Source organism: Lethenteron reissneri, chromosome 23 (genome assembly GCF_015708825.2).
Source record: "Lethenteron reissneri isolate LAM-NWPU_2019-01 chromosome 23, ASM1570882v1, whole genome shotgun sequence".
NCBI classification, from domain to species: Eukaryota; Metazoa; Chordata; class Hyperoartia; order Petromyzontiformes; family Petromyzontidae; genus Lethenteron; species Lethenteron reissneri.
In genome coordinates this window covers 3,793,061-3,816,131 of record NC_083801.1, presented here as the reverse complement: position 1 = coordinate 3,816,131, position 23,071 = coordinate 3,793,061, and the positions used below count along the sequence as shown (strand labels likewise).

General features: G+C 48.4%; 1 protein-coding gene across 2 annotated transcripts in view; it reads left to right on the top strand.

Moving 5' to 3' along the window:
- The first annotated feature begins 1,394 nt into the window (after positions 1-1,394).
- LOC133345859 (neuropilin-2-like) overlaps positions 1,395-23,071 on the top strand; it is a 149,015-nt gene continuing 127,338 nt past the window's right edge. For both annotated transcript variants that reach the window (XM_061556903.1, XM_061556902.1), the window contains exons 1-2: positions 1,395-2,260; positions 16,081-16,258. In XM_061556903.1, the coding sequence (XP_061412887.1) occupies positions 2,116-2,260; positions 16,081-16,258 (323 nt within the window). In that variant the 5' untranslated portion in view covers positions 1,395-2,115. The remainder of the gene's footprint in view (positions 2,261-16,080; positions 16,259-23,071) is intronic.

The following is a 23,071-nucleotide window of genomic DNA, read 5'->3' as shown; positions in this document are numbered from 1 at the left end:
TTGTCAGTCCTAGTTAATGGTCGCGTGGACAATAATAATCGAACCGACATTAAAACCGACGCCGTGATATGAAAACCACGCGATACGAAAACCACGCGAATTTTGCCGCATCCTTAAGGCTACGTTTTCGAGCTCAAGACTTGCTTTTGGATGTCAATGCAATTCAAGTTTTGTTGTTGTATATATAAGATTACAATTGTAGCATGTTTATGAGCATTCGCTGGTGGGGGGGAGGAAGGAGGCTTGCGTGCCCGTGGCTGAGTTCATCACTGCGTGCATAATCAACATCCTCCATCGCCCTGGCCACTGCGCGATTATTTTCTTTAGCCACGTCTCGATGCCTCGCGTTTCCTTCTGGACCAAGACGGCCAAGCACAACACGCTCCGCGGCACATCTCACGTCCGCATCCTCGTCCAATTCTATTTTGATCATCTCGCCAATACAGTGCTGCGTTCAACGCGCCTATGCGTAGGCCGCCACACTCACTGGGGGTGGAGCGGTGGCGCAGCGGTGGGGGCATCCGCGCGACCAACTTGGCAACCTTAGGCGGCGAGTTCTAAATGTGAGCTGCTACTACCGGTCCTACTGACCAGCGTAGCGGTCAAACTACCTTTTCATGACAGACGGGCCGACAACGGCGCAGGGGAGGCTTTCAACCAGCGGTGACTCAAAGGCACGTTATCGATTACGTTCAGTGTGTTCCTGTTTTGTTTAAAGATGACAGTGACTCCGGGACTCAGTGTTGTTGTCACTCGAGAGCCAGGCGACAGACCTGGGGCTTTAAGTGTCTCTTGAACAATCGGTGTGGGATTGAACGCTGCGAATTTCTTTTCGCGCGATGGTAGCGTTCCATTTACTACGCACTTCTTAGACCAGTGGTTCTTCTTAACCTGGGGTGTAGGCACCCCCTTGGGGTTCCAGATGCCCTTTCTGGGGGTGCGAGACATGCCACATTTAGAAGGTAAATTATCGAAACACAAATTTTGCACGGGCAACGTAAGTACAACTACTTTGTTTCATAAAACCTATTGCATTTATTTATTTTTACGACTGAGAACCAACGGGGTGCAAGACTATGCTACTACACCGCTATAGATTCCACACTTCTGCTGCTGCTGCCACTAAACATCGTGCGGGATTGTACACGCGTGCTGGCTTTGCGCGCAGATCCGCCAGAGGAAGTAGCTGCTGTCCGGTGCGCGCGTCTTTCCTCCACGATTCGCAAAGCGGGTGCTGGATGGGGTGGGTGGGGGGGGATTAAGTTGGCCCAAGACGCGATATTGACATGGGGCTGTGACACGGCGCTTTACGTAAGCGCCTCGCTCTTGGCGTCTATTGTTGACCAGATCCGTGGCGCTGCGCGCAGCCCGATGTGGCAAGCGGCGGTGGATCGAGGCTGAGCGAGCGCACGGCGCTCCCTCGCTCGGCTGCGCGATCCGCAGCACCGCCTTCTCCTCCGCCGCCTTGACTCTGTGCAGGTGGCAGCGAGGCAGACGTGACCGGCCACGGCAGTAGAAGCCAACCCTTTCGACCAAGACCAGCCCCCCCCTCAACACCCACCCCTCTCTACCCCCACCCCCAAAGCAAACCCAGCGACCCCCCCCCCCCCTCTCCAAGCCCAGGTCAGCATCTCGCTTCATCGGCGCAGCCTTAGGGGCACGTTGCGGCTCCTCCCCGCCCCCCCCGGCCCTCGGGGCCCGGCTCATTCCTCCTCCCAGCGGAGACCCGCCGCGCCGTCATCAGGAAATGGACATCCGCCGACTCCAGATGGAGGGGGAGGTCGGCAACAAAGGAGAGAGGCGGCCCCCGCGCGCAGTCTGCGTCCAGCGACGCTGAGTTGAGCCTCGTGACTTTTTTTCGCCGCTTGCTGCGCGTTAATTGCCTGCAACGCGGAGCAAATACAGAGAGGGGGGGAGGCTGGAGGGGGGGGAGGAGGAATTAACGTCGTTTCTTTAGCCCCGGCTCTTTTAGTGCTCGGTTATCCCCGAGGCAGCCAGGGGACTTAGAGGGGTTGCGAGCTGAATTGGGCGCTGGTGCCGCGTTTTACCCGCCCGCAACGCCCGCACCGCCACCCCTGCAGCGCGCGTTCTGCAGCGCCACGCGAGTGAAGCTGAATGTGGAATAGCGGGGAAGCGCCGAGGAGGAGGAGGAGGAGAACGGGGATGGAACGACAGCAGCAGCAGCAGCTGCAGCAACTTCGGCAGCTGCTTGTGCTGGGCACGTTGTGCCTACTCGTCAGCCCGTGCACGGCGAGGGCAGGTGAGAGGGTAACGCCGCGCATTTGGCACTTTCGCCAAAAAACTTTCACTCGCTCGCGCTCGCTCGCCCGTCTCCAGCCCGCGACTGCTCCCTCCGTTAGTTCAGCTGCGAGCCAAGTATGCGGTATTCACTCCTCGCTCCGTCTCCGTGAGCGCGCATGCACCGACAACTACCCACGCGTCCGCTACGTGCAACGGCACAGATCGCATCTGCTTCGTCCACGAGTGTAGCAGTCCACGACAGTCCTCTTTGCCTTTAGCGGACGTGTTCTTCTCACTTTTTACTGTTTTCGCGGACTCAGTCATTCATTCCTCCTTGCATTTTATTTAGTTTTGTTTAAAATACGTGTTTCGCGGGGGACTTGCAACAGTGCATCTCTCTCTCTGTCTCTCTCTCTCTTCAACGCGACTGTCAGCGCGCGTGCGCTGCGCCCACGGGCTTTCGTGTGCCCCGTTTTCCCTTTCATTCCCAAAGGGACGCGTCCATCAGACGTGTTGCGCGCCTCTCTCTTCAACCCAGCGGCGCTCACTCTCTCGCTCGCCGCGGCTATCCACGCGCTCTCCGTGGCCGTGAGTTGAACGGTGCCGAGACCCCCTTTGTTGTTTTGTTGTTGTGTGCGCTCGTTGAGTTTGTGCCCACGACTCGCGCTGCCGAAGGGGGATAAGTGACCGCGTTGCTTTAGCGCTCGCATATTGCGACTGGTAATTGCTCGCAGCTGGAAGGCTCGCACAACATGCAAGCGAACCCACCCCCCCACCCCTCTTGTGCATTGGCAATCAACTGTATGGGGGCTGTAGCCGTTTCCGACAGCCTTGCTGGGGAATGCGAGTACACGCGCACATGTACACACACGCGCACTATAAGGGGGACAGGTTTTACTCTCCGCTCGTGTGTTCTTTAAGCGACGTGCAGTTTGGGGCGCCCGCGGTGACGAGATGTTAACTCCCTCGCCTTGTATGCAGGAGGTCGTGGGTTCGATCCCTGACCCTGAAGATTTGCCCGTTGTATTTTTGGAGTTTGCACGTTTCTCTCTAGCCCCCCCCCCCCCCCCCCGTGGTCCCGTGGATTTTTCTCATCTGGAAACGTGCGTTCAGAGTCTTTGGCCGCTATAAATGTCCACGTCATAAGCCACTTCGTTGAACTATCATTAGCGTGCCAAGTCGCTTCTGAAAAAAAATAGAAATATGTTTTAGCTCAGCGGGCCTACCATGGTAAAAAAAAATGTTTAGTAGTTGTAAGACCGTAGTCCCAGGCACTCAAAGCCGCGACTGTAGTACGATACGTGGGCTGTGTGTGTGTGTGGCTGACAAGAGCCCAGCAGAAGCCTACAATGAGCAGCAGCAGCAGCGTCTTTTCGCGAGCAGACACTGCGTATAAAGTCCGCTTTGTGCGGATTGCTCATTAAATAGACCGCGCTAAGCCCTCGTCGTTGGGTCGTGTCAATGGCTCGAGACGAGACAGGGGGACGGGGCAAGCACAATATGATTTTGTTTGTCAAAACTACAAAAGGGGCGATTGAGCCCGGAGACTTGATTCCACGGGCGGCACAAGCCGGGGTTTGTTTGCCAGCATGTTATGCGTGAAATTATCGATACAATGCGAGTTGAAATGCGCGCCTCTCCCGGGGGTTGCGCAGACATCATCCCCTCGTGCCCACAATACGGATTTAGAATATAATGTACATGCTGTTGCGGATAGGGAGGCGGGTTGCCGTACGAGTACAACTCGCCGGCGTCACCATACGCGAAAAGCTTCCCTTACAATCCCAGTTTTTCATTGACCGCAGTTCTATAAAGTCGGTGACGTTCATACGACTTCGCATGCGGCCCCTGCCATCAATTGGCGTTACGGCCGTGGCTTGCGTGGCTACAGCGAGCATTGGAGTGCAGTACAAGTACCGTCGTGTACATGACGGGTGGGACAGCGGTTAGCGCCATCGCGCAATGCATGAATTATTCATCGACCAGAGTTGGTTTCCCCACAGCGGCTAAGAGAGATGAATCTGAAATGGTCCCGGTTCTAAGCCTCCATCCTCCCACCCCCCGTCACCAACCCGCACTGATCAGAGTCGTGAAGTGTTCTGGCAAATCGCCCGAACATGCTGGATGTAATTACCAGCGAAACGTCGTACAACTCAAATTCGAAATGTCGATTCACCCCTCAAACACACCGGTGGGCTGAAGGAGTAACTAATTGGCGTTTTGTTAACGTGACGCATTTTGTTTTTTTACTGATTGGCCGTGTCGGGTGGTGGAGGGTTGCGACACATTTATAATGACGCGATCTAACCCAAAACACTTTATTATGAATAGTGAAGTATGGTCAAACAACCCCCCTCCATGTTGTCCTCCCCCCACACCTCCGATAGGCACGCACTTTGTGAAAGAAGGCTTCCATCCAGCAGTGGATAGAAGAGGGCCGTACATATACATATGCTGTGTATCCTCACGCTCTGAGGACAATGCGGATATTGTCATTATCACGTGCAAGACGGTCCTAGAGCGATGCTGTATGAGCGGTTATGCAAAGTTCCTAGATTCTGTACAGGCTATAGGATGTGCATATGACATACTGCAGCCTAAGTATTTCAACATCGAACGTTATGGACTTTGTGTGCTCTGTGGTATGCTGTAAATTCGGTTGAATGCTATCGATTTCTCAAGTGTAAAAAAAATATACGAGCATCCTGAAACTTTGATTTTCTTTGAGCGAATAGACAAAAGTTTTGGGTGTTTTTTTTTTTACTTGTGGAACGATTTCCATTGTACATGAAAAACACCACGAAACGAGTCGCAGCAGTGGGACAATACGGGGTGTCCATTCGTCTCCATTGTCGGCTCACAAAGGAACTGGTATAATACAGATGACCGCTGATTTGCAAGCCTTTATTCCAAATAATTCGCAGCATTGTGTGCTTGCGAAGAGTTACATCCGTTCGATAGCGCGGCCGGACGAACAATGCGACTTTCAAAAGACTGATTGAAAATACTCGTAGGGTCTCCGCCCTAATGCTTTAGTACGACCTAAATACGATGCGTGAAACAGCGTAAAATAATGTACACCCCTTTTGTCAATGCGCTAACTGAACTATACGGTCCTTCCCCCAATGTCGCGTTGGCCGTAGAGGTTGTTTGCGCATAACCTCGCCACGCTGACAGCACCGGTTTCAGATATTCACTCGACACTGACGCGACCGAGCCGTGGTCGGGATTCGAACTCCCGTTGAACGAAGCTTCAAGCGCAGCGAGCTGACGACTGGCGCGCCTTCAACGTTCGGATACACACCACGAACGCGTTTGTGCTTCATCGCCGACTTCTTTTATTGTTTGGTGTGTGTGTGTGTGTTTACCCTAACCGCACGATTTGAGTGTTGGGGATGAGGACAGTCTATTGTGCTGCGGGAGACGTGGGGGGTGGGGGGTAACCAATACATACCGATTCCCCTGCCATCGCATGCGCTTCTCACGGGTCCGCGTGGGGGTGTGCAGCATCTTCGAGGCGACTGTCCCCGCGCATCCAAGACGACCATTCACAGGGCCGTGCCTCTGGTGATGATTAGCAGCGCCGTGCAAAGGCAGCATTTGGCTCCCACCTGGGTTCGATTCCTGACACGGACGGTGCTTTGTGTGTGTGTGTGTGAAGTTTGTATGTTCTTCCCCCATCCTGCGAGGGTTTCCTCGGGGTTCTCTCGGTTTCTTCCCACAGCTTAAAACAAAAACAAAACTCCATGCAGTGCCATTGGTGTCGGCCAAACATCCCAATGCAGGACCCTCGTAACAACGTTTTTCAGAGTCAGCGTGGCTTTCCTGGGCGACTAATTAATGATATATTACAAAACAGCCAAACCCACAGCGGCTGCCTGTTCGGATACCATCTCTGTTGGCGCCCTGCCCATGTGGGTCAGATATGGAAATTCCACATTTCTAAGCCGCGGTCCCATCTGTCCATAGCACAACCCCCCGCTTGACTCGTCACAGAGTCCTGCTGATTTTATCCCTCCCCCCCGCCCAGCGGCATTTGAATGACAGCGCTGCAGTGGCACATCACGCACACACACAGGAGGTGCACACAGAGACGCGTGTCTTACTGCGTGCAACAGGTGTGTGTGTGTGTTTCGTAACGCATGCTGCAAATTGCAGGATTTATCATTCATTGTCTATTCATATTATTGTCAGGGTAATGCACTACATCATTTTTCCAAAACGTATTTCTTTATGTCAGTAAATTGCGATGATAACGCCGATACCAATGGCAAAGGTCTTTCCGCCCAGCCCCAGGGCTTTGAAAAAAGAGCCTAGAGCCCAGAGCCGTGATGCGGGCCATCCGTGTGTGCCCCGAGCTCGCAGGCCACGCGCACGCGTCGCGGAGGAAGCGTCGCCACCCACACGCGCCACGGCGGACACGACCATCGCGCCCGCGAATCATTCACCGGCGCCGACAGGCGTGGTGAAAAGCGCAAATGCATTAGCTCCGCCCGCCTGTCTGTTAGCTCGTGAAGCCGATCATCGTCATTGACCCGCGCGTGTTCTCAAACATCAACGGACCGAACGCACCGTTGGATATAGCGTTACACGGTCCGTGCATATGCATGATTTTTCTTCCTGGTTTATGGATACTTGTTTCGTGCCTTTGGCTTGTCCGTGCGCGTGTCTGTGCTGCAGACACGTACAGGGTATATTGTATTGAAATTCAGTATGCCGTACATTTGGGCCTTTAACAAACGAACACAATGCTGCCCTCAGTCGACGCCTGCGGAGAAGCGTACGAGCGAGATTAACGTGCCTTGAGTGTTGCCGGATAACGACTTTCCATTCTCCAGCGTTCCCCAATTAAGATCCCACTCGCCAGAGGTGGGCATTACCTTTCACACCCATCCGCCCACCCATAGGTGAAAGTCTGAGCGCGTGGAAAATCCTCTGAAGGGAGTCGCTATACCTCCTAATGACCAATGCGTGACAAGGAGCCACCCCTTGACCCCGGGATTGTAGACGTGGGAGATGGTTGGTCTTGTGATCGGCGCTTATTTGAGCTTAAGGGAAGGAGTGCTCGTATACCGTGGCACAGAATCACATGCACCACGAGGTGCACGTGACTACAAGGGTGTACGCGAACGAGTCTGTGTGTTTGACGTCCAATTATGCATGCGCGCGATATAGGGGATTGTATGGGCCAAATAGAGGTCGTGAATAAGACACGTGTTCAACAATAACCATGCCGTGTTGCCGACACGAGGGATGTGTCATAATTCTACACGTTGTGGTACGTGCTCACGTACGGTGCGAAAGAAGTTCAGCATACATATAATCGTATTCCTGCGAGTTTAAATCTGAGTCAGGGGTTTACTAAACCCATCATCTCTTCGGGGTCATGAAATTGATCAACACGCGTTTAGAGTAGTTGGCTGCGATACATTTTCACGCGATGAGTCACTTCGTTGAGCTATCGTTTGTGGCCAGGTCGTTTCTGAAAAAGAGCTACATAGCTCAGTGGACCTTGGCTGGTAAAATAAAAATAGTTTTAAATGAACACCACTTTGCGATGAGCCAACATCGATTCTCCTATTATGTACAGACCGGCCCTCATCAAATGAATGAGGAATGCCCACGTCGAGATCAGGGCCACCATTAGACAATCGCATTTCCACATCCGTTCGATCAATTCTACGCTTTGACATTTTTTGAGTGGCCGGTAGTTAAATTGATAACACACTTTTCCCAGTTTACACGGGGTCAACAGGTCTAAAACTAGTTTCAACTATTTTATTTTTATTTTACCAGATAAGGCCCACTGAGCTATATAGCTATTTTCCAAAAGTGACATGTCCACAAATGGTAGCTCAGCAAAGTGGCTTATCATATGGAAATGTATAGCAGCCAAATACTTTAAACGCATGTTTCTAAATCTGGAGGGAAAAACCGGAGGATCTGGAGAAAATTCCACACGAACACAAGGAAAACAAGCAAGCTCCAAATATGCAGCATGCATTAGGGTCGGGATCGAACCCACGACCTCCTCCATACCCGGCGAGGTAGTTAATATCTCGCCATCGCGGCAGCCATCTGCTAATGCTGCGGAGCATAGCTCCATGTCTTCTGTCTGCTTAAGGGTGACACGAGCAACATGATGTCTTGTGACATCAAGAGCAAGCCATTGCGAGGTAAGGTCATGGCTCAGTTGTATAAGCAAAAATGATCTGTAACTAAACAAGAAAAGCGGTGGACAGGCTACTACTGCAGTGGGTAGGTCAATGAAGCCAGGTCAACTGAGTTATATTCCGAGCCACGGGTTATATCAGTGCACTGTGCAATGAACCAGTAACCCAAGTTGCACTCCCGGCTAGGGTTAACATGAGCGGCGAGTAATACCCGATCCAGTCCCGGTTCACCACCCCTCACATGCCACTTTGGCTCCCAAAATATAAATGCAAAGATTAAGGAAGTAATATTGTCAGTGGTCAAATTCATTAGTTGCAGATAAAAAAGAGAGGTTCCCAGCAATATTTGTATTCCTTGGGCGGTCCGAAAATTCAGTCACTTTGTTCAGGACGAGGACTTCACGAACAACACTGTGCCAGGACCCTGTCACGGATCCCACGACGAGACTGCTGGCCACTGCAATCACACAACTTGTTTGCATTGAGTTCGCTACATTGAAAAGCGTCGTCTGGTCTAACACCGTTTGAGACGAGGCTCAAAAGAAAGCTGTCTCTGGTGTGGATCAATCAGTTTCAAGGACAATGCATATATTATTAGAGTGTGTTTTTTGTTTGCATTCTGACCTCAAGTATTGTGGTTAATGCAGACATGATTCCCTGTATAAGGGTTTCAGTTTGGTGTTTTAACATCTTAACACCTTACTCTTTGTTTTTTTCGGTAAAGTCACGTAGGTTAAAAATAAAATAAAATAAATTAAATCACGACGTTTCCGAGGCAACACAAGCTTCCAGTCTTCAGGTGGCACCGTCACTAGCAAAATTACTGTATCAAGTAGAATCTTAACACCTGTTGTGTTGCCAGAAAAAAGGGGAAAAACCTATTCTCACTGCACAGGGTATTGAATTGCATCATTAGTTTATACCATCATTCTATATACTATCATTGCAGGGTATACGTTACTCTTGGTCTGTGTTTTATCACGTAATTTTAGCCTAACCGCGATAGTTTTATTTCAGGTGTGGCATTGAGGAGTTCTCTATTGTGTCTGCTCACGAGTCATTCCAGCCAAAAAAGTAAAGCCACGGAACGGAAAACAAAACCCAACGAATTTCACCACAAGAGCACTTCCTATGCGTATTCCAAATGTAATGGTTCTTTCGGTAAAGTCACGGTGGTAGACAATTAATAGATCACGACGTTTCGATCGCAACACAAGCGACCATCAGCAGGTGAGACAATCACAGCAGTTTCCCTGCTGCATGGATTCCTGCAGTCACGAAAGCTTCAAATCAAGCAATGTGTTGCGTTCTCTGTAATTCGTGTTCCCGACTCTTTGCAAGCGGTTCAAGTCCGGAAAAAAATAGTTATTTCATCTCCCCTTTGCCTGGCTGCCTTTTCTTTGTCACACATATGCCCTCCTCATTGGATGTGATTAACCCCACGCTCTTTGATACAGTGTCTTGAGATGCAGTTATATAACTCCCAAAGCGTATGCTGTATCGCATTTTAGAATGACAGTTGTTATACACATTCCTGCGGAGGGAGCTGGTAGGAACGTTGGGTTGTTCGGTCAATGGCCAGGGTCAACGGCGGCGTGGTGTATTCCGCAAATATGCCCGACTGTGAGGGCGGGCACAAGCCGGCGTGAGTAGGTTAAACGTTGAGTTTTATAAGGGTACCACGGGGTGACCAGCCCCTCCCCACCCAGCCCCACCCTCCCACACAGCCCCTCCCCACCCTCCCCACCCAGCCCCTCCCCACCCTCCCCTCCCCACCCAGCCCCACACTCCCCACCCAGCTCCTCCCTGCACGACAGACACAATAATCCCCTGTGGGCTGGTGTAACCAGGAGGTTCCTACCAGTATAACGGTAAAGTAACTTTCCCCATGCAATGGTGGATGGAGACCTGTCCATGCTACGTCATTCATTTGAGTTGTTTGACCATACTTCACCATGCTGGTCACGTGGGAGCCTCGGCCCGGTTTTAGATATTACTCAGAACACACCTCACCTGTGGCTAACTCAGGGTCATCGGATTCATAGCACAGGGCCCTAACCATTATTCATCTGTTCCACCCGGCACAATGCAGTCGCGAAACTGTGAAGGTGATGTACACTTAACCATCATTTGCTGAATGGGACCAGAAGCACTTATGTGAACATGTTTGTCGACTTGAGGTGTATACAGAAGCTAGGTTCGGTCACCATTGCGGACAAATTTCAACAGCTATTGTGACAACTTTCTTTGGCTGTTCATTGTATGTAAACAAAAGGGGTAGAATGTTAAAATAGGTATCCACGGGGCTGTTTCCATTGCAGAGAGCTGGGTCTTACACAAATAATCAACTGCCTGCCCACGCATAAGCCATCTGGAAAAGGCAGATCAGCACCAATAGCCTTGGGTATGAAAACCAACCCACAACTTCCTCACTGGAGTCGAGAAATCTTGGCAAGCCCTCATATCAAATGTGAGCATATATGAGGTGTGTATCTACCTCAACAAGGAAGGCCAAATGGGGAAAATACATTACTCCAAAGCGGAGATAAAAATAATCTGCGCAAAGTGCCTTTATAGTTCCTGCTGATCGCTGGCAACCGACAGAGCACCATGATATCCCATCACGAACAGCTGTCACGATAAGGCTTGTCAACGAAGGAAAACCCTTTTGCATAAGACACGTAGATTACACGAAGCTGTGGTTAAAGCAGCCACAAAAAATGCCACTGTGAAGCGTACGGAAGAGGAGAGGCTTTTGTTGCGGTAAAAACCGTGGCCAGAGCAGGGCTGGGAAGTTCACATCGTGGGCCAGGGTTTCGACCGAGGCCAACGTTACAATCGGGAACCGTTGATGCTGCACAGACGCGAGTGTGCTCGGTGCAACGCTTGTGTCGATTATATACGGAACACATCAATGCACGCTGATGAGCACCGACATATGCCGAGAGAGACTGATATAAACTGCAGCACACTTCACTGCACAGAGCTACAAGGAGGCATGCCGATGAATATTGAGAAATATTACGAAACGCTGAGAGAGGGCGAGGCGTGCTGACACACACACACCGAGGTAGTCTGAGAGGCACTAGGTTATATACATACTAATAAGCACGGGAGAGATTTCAGAATGCATGGCTTTACATGGCGGCAGAGTTTAAACAAATTCGAGGCAACAACAGAAGGAGGCTCAAAGGTCACAGAGCTGAGAGCCTGGGTTTAATTCCAATTTGCCACCTGTGAATTGAACCAGGTTCTCAAGTGTAGCAAGTTGATTATCTCAGCTTGGTCATCGATTACTGGAACAAAAGCCCGTCACGTTCAATTTAGTTTTGCACATAATGCGGTTAGATACCAGCTCTGAGATTTGTAACAAAAAGACATCAAGTCCCTTTATCTCAAATGATGAACATTTATTTGTAGCAGGGCACGTTGGAAAGTGTGCCCCTTACTGTGTGAATCGTAAGTAACTGGAAGGGATCCTAGAAGTTGCAATTATGTCATTGTGCTTGGGAAAGTGCAGCATCGAGTAGTGTGGATTAGAAGTCGCTTGAATGAATCTCAGAAGTAATGATGTGATGCCACCTTTTGTGGGCCGCTCTCGAATGCACTGCCTTGTCAGGGTTCTGAATGGACCGTATTGTGGTACTGTACTCAGAGCACACCTGGAATACAATGGGGAACATTTACGACAAAACGGACACGCCAAGAGACATTAAGTAACACTTAGATGATCACCCAGTGAGTGACAGAGACAATGCAATTCGTTCCGAGAGATGCCACTGAGCACAAACGACATGGAAACACACCGTCGCACCTGCGAACATTGACAGGGATGCGAAGACAGCCGTAGATAATCCACTACATTGAGAGACCTGAAAAATTACACTGATTACATCAGCAGTCAAGGCCCTACGGCTGCAGTAATAAGGCAGCCGTAGATTCCAAACGACTGCAACAAAACACTTAACTGTGCTACCTGAACACTGGGGTAGACAATGGCTCAAGGAAACACGAACAGAACACATTCCTGCGGAGGGAGCTGGTAGGAACGTTGGGTTGCTCGGTCAATGGCCAGGGTCAACGGCGGCGTGGTGTATTCCGCAAATATGCCCGACTGTGAGGGCGGGCACAAGCCGGCGTGAGTAGGTTAAACATTGAGTTTTATATGGGCACCACGGGGTGACCAGCCCCTCCCCACCCAGCCCCACCCCTCCCACCCCCCACCCAGCCCCACCCTCCCCACCCAGCCCCTCCCTGCACGACGGACAGACGGACACAATAATCCCCTGTGGGCTGGTGTAACCAGAGGTTCCTACCAGTAAGACTCCCTTACAAGGGCCTCGAATAAAAGCCATCCAACAAAGGCGGTCACTCGCATCGTGCACTTTCAGATGCACTTCTGCGGCCGTTTGGAACGCTCTTCCTGGAGCTACGCACGTTTAAACCTAGATTGTAAACGAATTTATTATACAGAGCCGCCTTTTGTGTTTAGTTTGTTGTCCTTCCCCCGCACCTCCGATGTTAGCACGGTTGGCTACGTACGGTGCGAAAGAAGTTCAAAAACAACATAGATAATTCTTAAAACCATTCTGCTCAATCTACGGTACTAGCATACCGCACTCGTGCAGACCCATACACGTATCAACGTGCAGCACACAATAACACTCGCGCACAAACGCACTGACAGTGGCGTGCAAGCAGTGGCTTGCAGAAGAGTGTGCTCGGAGAACGAGTGAGAGATGCTCCCAATTTGTTAGGAGTCGCACAGAGAACGGTTGTAAATGGTTTATGCTAAATCACTGATTGCGTCCCAGGTGTGCTATTATTGAGTCACGTTGCTAAGTAAGCAGATGTATTATAATCAGAGCTCCCGTTAGAGTGCAGCGCAGGATGCCAGGAAACAACTCCACGTGATGCCGCTTTGGCACTCTGGGAGTCACTTCAAAGACTCGACTTGGCCAACGGTTGGACCGGCACTTTCACACATTCCGTGGAGAAGCTCAAAAATTCAGGCCAAAATGTCATTGATGATCAATTGATCAATCCCGGCGTCTGCTGTTTGACAGCCTCGTGACGGGAGTGAAAATTCCACATTTCCATGGTGGCGGCGGAGTCTATCAATAGGACAACCACGATTGCCTTCCACACAAATTGGTACTCAATTTTATTGGCACCAAAAGGACGATGGGCTGAATCAGCCCCACGCAGGAGTTTCACTCGCAGCCTTCCGATTGAGAGCCCCTTAGCGGGGTTCGCCACGTGTAGATCATGCAACAGCTTTATAGATAACAAAAAAAATAGTGCTCAGGGCACAACTAGACCAATTCAACTGAAATTTAAACAACAACAAAAAACATAACATACGTTCGAAGATGAGAGCCTAGGTTGAACGCAGGTGGCTGCCCATCATTGAACCTACGACCTGAACTTTTTTTTCTCGGCTCAGCGGCCGAACGTGGACATCAGTTCCGAGGATGCACACAGCGGCCCCCTCCACCCCCAGTGTGACCTTTAACATCATCCACACACTCCGCTTTCATGTCCACAAATAAAGATTGGAGATTTGCGAAAATGCATCTCAAAAGAAGACAGAGATGAAGCACGGGGCATTGGCAACGAAGAATAAGGACACGAAGGGAATTAGTATGACGAGAGAAGGAAATGGGAAATGAATGAGATTAGATGGGAAGTGAATTAGATTAATGCAGGCGCATACATCGCTCTGCGTATACAAATAGCACGTTGATAGCAGATGGATTGAAAGGCGTGGCTTGAGAGCAGATGGAGTCGATTGTTGGGAAAAACTCGGTAAAAATGCAACGTTGCAGCAGCAACGTTGACATGTGGTTGGAAATTAACCATCGTTGGCCCAACATTCCACGTTTACTGGGTAAGCAAATTGGAGAAAAGAAGATTTTTTTAGCAATCAAATCATGAAATTAAATGGTATATGCATAATCTGTATTCTATATTGCACGAGTCGTATTATTTGATTCCTTCACCAAACAAATCCATGTTGAAAACAAATATTGGCATATTTCGTTACTTTTGCAATATTAAAACTTGTGATCTATTGTATTCCTAAGCGAGGCAGTAGGTTTTATTTAATGAGTAATATGACACTTAACTTTTTGATGCAAATATTTCCCACGTGCATTATTGAAATCTCTTTTAAAAAATTAAGTCACAGCACCTCCACGCTCCACGCTCAAATGAGCGTGCATGTTCTGTGGCATTCAGTCGGCAATGAATCAGAATATTTATTGATACTGGAGGAATCCTATGAGCTGTGAAATTATTTTTCCCATATGTTGAGTAGGGGCAGGTCAGAACGCTAGAACAACAAACAATACAAACACACGATAAGAGTGCACAGTAAACAAATCAATTTAAAGATGTAAAAAAAATCTTGCTAGTTAAGGCCCACTGAGCCATTATCTTATTTTTTCAGAAGCGATCTGATCACAAATGATGACTCAACGAAGTGAAAATTCTACCTTCCTCGGGCAGGGGTTAGTTGATCCGTACGTAGCGCGAGCACTGGGTGGGTGTTGACGTCTCACAAGGCGGCGCGTATTGTGTGTCATGAAACCCGGAGGGATGATGAACTGAGCTAACCCCTGACCAAGATGTGAACCCGACATTTTACAATTACAGCCGTCCGGATGTGAGGCTATAGCTAAAAATAATACCGCGATGGAAATCGTAGAACTCTGAACGTCCGTTAGCCTGTAACCAAATTCACATTTTATCCCTCGGTAATGTCGTGCACTCAAAAGTAATTTCCTGCTCAAACGAGCCAGTGGTAAAAACAAATTCCACATTCTTATGACGGGGGCTATTACGTCTCTGCTGACTTGTGAAAGACAAAATAGCGATCTCATTCGTGAGCACACTTCTTTATGTTGAGCTTCTTTCGCACCGCACATAGCCAACCGTGCTAATCGGAGGTGCTTCTGCTGTGCTGCACTAACTGCAAAATCATCTTTAACGACCACAATACAAGCGCTCCCACTCAGTGGCAGGGAATAAAGGACTATTGATAATAAAGGTCTCGATGTAGTTTGCGTGGTGTTATTATCCCGGTTGTTTACTGATATGATCTGATGTGACTAAGTATGCTTTGCCTCCTGACATAACCCCGACAGCACAGTCATTATGAACAGAAATTGGTGAATGTACATTGTGTAATAATGCCTGATTTTTGTTTGTAGAACTGAATCTATAATACCGTATGCAGTCAACTAAAATATATGTATCTAACGATGCTGTCACGATTTTAGTCAGATTAATACAAGGTTAACTGTGACTTTCAAGATGTTAACAATATATTTTTTTATACAATTCAACTAAACTTAATCCTTTTTATTGTCTGCGTTGACCATATCCACACAAGCTCGGCAATTTAATTTGTACGTTGATTATTCTATTATGTACCCAGAATAGCGTAAATTTTGTTTTACATTTGATGAGCAGAACTGACGTACGTCGTGCATCATTCTCGGGTACAATCTCCCACAAGCCGTGTATTTGTTCAAACGAACCAAATTATTTTTTCACCCTGGGCCCTCCGTTCCTCAGTGGGGAGGATGTGCTGCTTCTAAGCCCTTGTTGTCCCTTTGTCCCTCTCCCCTCTGCCCCCCCCCCCCCATGCTTGACTTCGCAGTGCCGTGCAACTGGCAGCTGTCTGCCGGCGAGCCGGGCTACGTCATGTCTCCGGGCTACCCGCAGGACTACCCCGCGCACCTCATGTGCGAGTGGCTGGTCCAGGCTCCGCAGAGCGATCAGCGCATCATCCTCAACTTCAACCCGCACTTCGAGGTGGAGAGGACCAACGATTGCCGGTACCGTGTTGCAATCCTCAACAAATTTCACCGACAGGCACGCACACACTCACTTAAGTGCCGCGCGTCCAAGTCCACGGTCGAGACGATGGGGTTGACGGCTTCCCGAGGCACATTACCTTGCCCTCCCCAAAGAGGCGGCTACACAATTTGATTTCCTCGTCATTTGAAATTGATATTCCTAATGTGTGTTGACATTCATGCTATTTGTTGAAACTGGTCTGTAGCAAAGTTGTGGTCACCTTTCCAGACTCAATATCACTCGAATCAAATGACAGCCGGCCTTTGTCCAGGTGTTAAAAATTGCTTGGTGATCATATTTTGAAAACACATTCCCACCCTTTAATGGCAAAAGTTCAACTGTCTCATTTTGTTACAATTCCTTTCATCGGCCCTCTGATGATTGCAATGAATATACATTACACACTGGAGTGTACGTGACGATAACATTCCGCCGTGCAGAAGACCAGCATAACGCTAAGCGGTGGCTCGTCTCATCAAGGTCCAGTGTACACGAGGCCCCACGATTGCCCACCCGCTCGGGATAAAGATTATACACCGCATATTAGTACCAGGTGAAGGACAGTCACGCGAGGGTAAAGCTGCTCCTAACCGGATCTTAAGACTACGGTGCCGTGTGTGGAGGCAGCCTCTGGTAAACCCAAGGGCAGGCGATCGCAGACGGGCGCCACCACGTGCTGGGATGCCACCACACTGCGGCTCCTCGTGGCAGGGCAGGCAGGCAGGGGGTGGGCTCCTGCGGGCTCCTGCATGCCCCTCTATTGGGGCCGAGGTGGGGGGGTTATCTGGGCTGGAACCAGCCAGGGCACCCTTCACTGCTGTGCTCAAGCGTGTGCTTGTGAGTGACCGCACCGTATAGCCTGCAACAGACTGTAGAGAGGGGGGGCAAGTAGTTGTTCGTAGCGAGTAGCACCCATGAAGGCTGTCACGAAAAACGAGGGGGTGGGTGGCCAGCACTATGGCCAACCGCCTTTGTTTCCCTAGTGGCGATGCTTAATCATCTTATCTTATCTTGGATTTTACATAGCGCTTTTCCCGAAGCGCTTCGCACCCAAGTACAAATTTGAGGCTCAATCGACCTAGAGGAGGCCCAGCATCGGTTCAGATAATCGTTACTGGTGTTGGCAGTGAGTGAGAATCGAACTCGGTTCGCTGGCTTCGAAGCACATTGCGCTAACCGCTGCACCACCGCTCCCCACAAGGGTTACTGCACCACCCCCTTGCCCACACCCCCTCTCCCCCTCTCCACCTCCCTCTTCTCCTCCTTACCACCCCTACAGACTTCCGTGCCCCACCAGTATATTTACAGCACGGTATATTAGTCTGGAAATCCAACAGGCTAATGGACTAAATATATGCTTTACTGAGACTGCACGTGGAGTGACAGAACGGAGTTCTGGATTTGTTTTTACGCATGATGTGTGTATGTATTTTGCACTTCTTTTGCTGCCCCACGGCAACGCATGATGAGTTTGCTTACGGTGATTTGCGTTTCGCATTGAATGGGTTTCCCGTAGTTTATATGGAGTGCTCTTGCCAATAACGTCTGGTAAACCAGTAGCATTTCTTTAACGAGTCTGACTCGGCTGATGATATCCAAAAGGTTGAAACCGATAAAGGCTTTGCTGGCTCAAACAAATGTTGCTTGGGCTATGATGCTCTGGAAAGCCAATGTGGTGGTGGACTTAACATTGCCTGTATTTGTATGTGGAGAGATGCAATGGGGTTCCACATACGGTACTGCATCGTGGTTTTCGCCCAACGGGCCACACCACTGGTAAATTCGAATTCAAAGGCAAGGGCCTTCTCATGGCCAAAGAAGCGTGGGGCAGAGCTACAACTACATAGTGGGGGGTCCCAAAGCGAGCGGTGGACTCACACCTTCACCAGGAGGGTGCAGTGGCAGCCAATGTTGTACGTGAAGGACGCTGCTGGAATGTTTATCACTGCAACGGTATCCCAATTATCCATGGTCCAAATATGTCTGCAATCTGGATTACTTGGAGACAAACATTTGATGAGGGATAGTTTTAAATATCCCGATCCAAAAACGATTTTGCTACCACGGTGCTGCAAATATATGGTTCAAATTGGCTTCAATGATCCTCATTTGCTGGTGAAGTCCTCTGAATCGTAAAGTTGTGTCACTTTTGAATGAACTATAATCATAGGGTTGAAATGTACAATCTTGACAATAGAAAATCAGAGGCTTTTGTTACCACAAGTTGTGGATATACTTTTTTCTCCACCGCCAACGACCTCACCAAGGTTCTGCACTTTGCTACGAGCACATTTAAGTTGTCAGGTGACCGCACGCATTCCGCGAAACATTTATTTTTTCTTTTCACAATGAAAACGCTGTTTTCAAAATGCATCAAGTGAAGCATGCAAGCATGCAATTCCATGACCTCGTGAACAAAATTCTAAAAAAAATGGACAATTTACAATTTTAAGTAATTTCTTTTACTGAAAACACAAACATATCTTTTTTTGTTATCCACACAATATAAAACACGGAAGACTACTGTACTATTGAAACTTCAGTTGCAGAACATTTCATATCTATTTTGACAAATTGCTACTCTGCAATGTTGGATAATTTATCGGAGGCTACCAAAGGCAAGAGCGAATTCAGCTGGAATTTCACGTAAGCCCTTGGCCATGAAATTGGCACCACTCTTGCCTACTTCCCTTGAATTGCACAAAATATCGATAGCTCAGGATATTTTTTTGCGTTAAAAAGCGTGGAATATGGGTATTCTTCACGATTAATATCTCACTATAGTTTCTGCCAGAGTAAGGCAACTTCAGCCGTCTGTTGAGTTGTGTCTGCTATATAAAGAGTGTGTCTGAGACAGTGTCACGGTGATAATTGTTCGGCTTCAATGTAACAAATACCACCCAGTGTTGTTGTGAAATTCACTCCGTATTGGAAAGTTTGCTCATTTAAATCCCTGTCGGGGATTGACTCAGCCCTTTATTCCTCTGGGGATGACTTGACTTTGATCGATATACATAATAGGCTGACATCATCCCAGGTGTGGAGAATTTCCATAAACATCTTACAGATATAAAGGATAAAATATCGAGCGTACCAGGGTACCGTTCGAATAGCATCTCGCTATTTATTACACTGCAAATACGACGCTACATTAGGATAGTGCACGCTTCCACGGCGACTTGAACAGCGTTTTGAGAAACACAATTAATGCGGTTTGTGGGGCATGAGCATTTTAATGCTCAGCAAACGACACACGGGGACGTGCTCCTGTGCCCTCATGCACGTGCACTTGATGAACAATGCAGGTAGGAACTTCAGAGCCATTGCATGTCTCTCTCTCGACCTTCCTTAAGACAAGGTCATTTTGAACACCACGGCACAAAAGAGGGATGCATGCCGGGGCAAAATTTAATTTGCTGCGTTTGAAATAACACAAAAATTGTCCCTCAACACATTAGGTTCATGACATGAGAGAATATAAGGTGATTTGTTATAAATAAAACAATATCAAGAAACGCAGGACTTGCAAGTTATTGCAAGCGGTCGTTTTGTCAAGGCTCCGGTAACAATAACAAAATCATAAATCATTCTACACGAATTTAGGTGCTTTGGAGTTTTCCAAATATTAAGAAGTTGAATATGAAGAACATCTAAATGTTTTATTTTTTAACGTGCACCCCATTACACGTTCACATCATTAATGATAAGCTGTAGTGTATAAAAGGCAAACTGATTTTTATTTATTAAGTGTAACATCTCTAGTAGACACAGCATACGTGTGCGCGGAGAGGCAGGTCCCGCTGATGACCGCAACTGAAAAAACAAACACGGCCTGCAATTTTCTGCCAATTTGGTCCACTAACTCCTAACAACTGGCCAGCACCATCGTCAGCCACGCTCAAACCACTGCTGGATGAAGGCCTTACCAAGCTGTCACCCACCATCTCTCGCAAAATAACCCTGCTTGGATTGATCCATCCAGCACCTGCACACGAGCTCATTTCATCGCTCCATCTCCCCCGGTGAGACGCGCTCTCGGATGGGTTAAAAATTAGGCATGTAGAAGCAACATTTAAACACGCTTGGGGATTCATGTTCACCCACCCACCCCCTACCTCCTTCACCCCCCACTCCACATGGCATACAATATACACGCTGACACGAGCAACACGCGTGTGCACGCAAGTACGCGGCGGGCAGGGCACACGTGACGACATCGGCGAGCCGCGTGAAGGCAGTGGCGACATCACTTTGGGCAGCGCGTGTCCACCGCAGGAGAATTACCAGTAACAGTGAGCAGGCCAACTGGGAGCGGCGGTCATAGGCTGGCCCCGTGCAGCTGCCTGGCTGTTTTTGGCCACGGCACAGCTGTTTATAAAAAGTCTTTCATCACCTCCCCACTGTTTACAGAATGTGTAGTGAAAAAAAAAATTGATACGTCGCACAAATGGAACTACGCTCGACCGAAGTCGGTCCTGCGAATTGCCAACGAGATTGAGCCATTCAAATGAAAAACGTGATCGTCACAAAGGGAGCACAGTCTGGCCAGGGCTATCATTGCACGGGTGCCACTTTTCACGAATGTGAATTTCTTTTACCCAATAGTAAAACAAATACGTACATTAATATAGGCTATTCATTTTGATAGTCCGTTCCATTATTTCGCCACGCATGCTAAATTACCAAGGTGACTTTCGTGTCTACTTGGGTTAGGTCTGACGAATTCTATTTTCTTCCATTCTTGCATCTGATTGCAATATGCTCGAGAGCTAAATGCAAATGTCGAGGTCTGCTAACCAAGAGAGGGCTTCATCAGAGTTTGAGTAATTTTGCTGTTCCTCCTCCTCTTAGGTTTTTTCGGTAAAGTCACGTAGGTAAAAATAAATAATAAAATAATATTAATAATAATAGAAATAAAATAATAAATCACGACGTTTCGGAGGCAACACAAGTCTCCGTCATCAGGTGGGACCGTCACAGCTAAGATTTACTGTATCAAGTGAGGCAAAATTCCAAGAGACAAGCTCTTAAATACAAGTTAAGGAGGAGGGGCTTATCTGAATGTGGTAGCCAATGAATGGAACGTGTTAGGGGGAGGTGGGCGGGGCCGTTGAAGGAGCGCCCATTGTGTGTGTTGCATAGCCACAGTCGCCCTACTGTGGCTTGTCTTTAATTGTCCAGTTATGAAGGAGATGATGTTCTGTCTGATAAGCGATAGGGTGCGGTGTGTGTGAAGATTCATGGGATTACAATACAAGTTGAGTTGTTGAGCTCATGTTGAGTAGTTGGGCACGGGGACGAATCGCGTCTCCTCTAATCACATGTCCATGCGAGTTTGACTCCATCAACTAGGACTGGCCCTCAAAAGCAGAAACGTGGACGGTTGATATTAACCATGTGGTGTCAGCATTTCCTGTGTAATGTGCGACCACATACACCACCAGTGCTCCAATCCCCTCCGCTGGTTCCCAGTAAAACCCCAGATTAATTTCAAGATCACATTCGCCATCATTAAGATCCTCCAAGGACTCACCCCTGCCTACATCGCTGCTCTCATCCCGTACTTCCTCCCATGTGCGCTTCACTCCAGCAGCAAATGCTTAACGTGTTCATGCAATCATGACGGTACATCTGTTTCGAGGTTTCTGTGAGTTAATTTTACCATGGTGTTTAAAAGTAGTTTTTTTTCTGAGCCAACATTTGTTTTCTGAAAATGTTTTTATTTCAACATCCACTGTTGTTGATGTCTCTATAATGCTGCTGCTTCGTTGTTACACACCAGACATCGCTTAGCGCGACCCCCGTAGAACGCTGTTTCGTCGTTACAGTGCTCTTTATCCGGGAGAACAATTTTTCTTATCGCTTAACAAAAAAGAAATGCGGTCAAAATGTCTACAAAGTGCCTACGAGCGATAACATGCAGCAGCAGCGTCGGTCGAGCGAAACGCACCCGTCCCCCATCATTCGCTCAGCCAACGAGAGCGACGCATGCTCTCAGTCAACCACCCCCCTCCCCAGCGATTCGATTAGCACGATTCGTGGTCACGAATTTTTTAAATAAAATTTTGTTTTAGATATTCCCACCCTCCCCCCTCCTCCAATGTTAATAGCAGTGCGTTCAAGCCAGGCGAGAGAACCCACGAACACAGCAAAGAGTCGATTTAAAGCTTTCGTCGTGAGAATTATTTAATTATGTTTTATTTTTATTATTTTATTATTTCCATTCTACGTGACTTTACCGAAAGAACCAAGAAGATGACAGCAAAGAGTCTCGAGGACTTCACCCGAGAAGAAGCCTCACCGAGGGCATCGCTCAGAACACAGCAACCCCCAACCTTGCAGGAGGAGTGCGGTACATTTATATCACTTGCGAGGACCTTCCACGATACTTCCTGACGGTGTTATCATAAATGTAAGAGTGTTAAGCTAGTGTGGGCCTGTGGAATATGTTATGAAGGGGCCCTAAATAAATAAATACGTAAATGTTAAAACACTAATTTTCTACTTGTATAGTAAATTAATTGCATTATTTCATTTGCTATACAGCCAGATAATACGACAAATCGCTAACCTTAAACACCCAGTCGTTCATAATAGTTGAAGGCAGTATAGTACTATAGTAATAGAGCAAGTGCAGAATCACTGAACCGAAATTGATAGCTTGGGCCCGTAGCATATGTAGCTACTTTGCTACTAGGTGAATCATTACTATTGGCGCTATTCCCCGATGCCCCAACGAAGCCCGCAGATATTGCTCACGCGAAAGAAATAACGCCGCCGGGAACGCATCC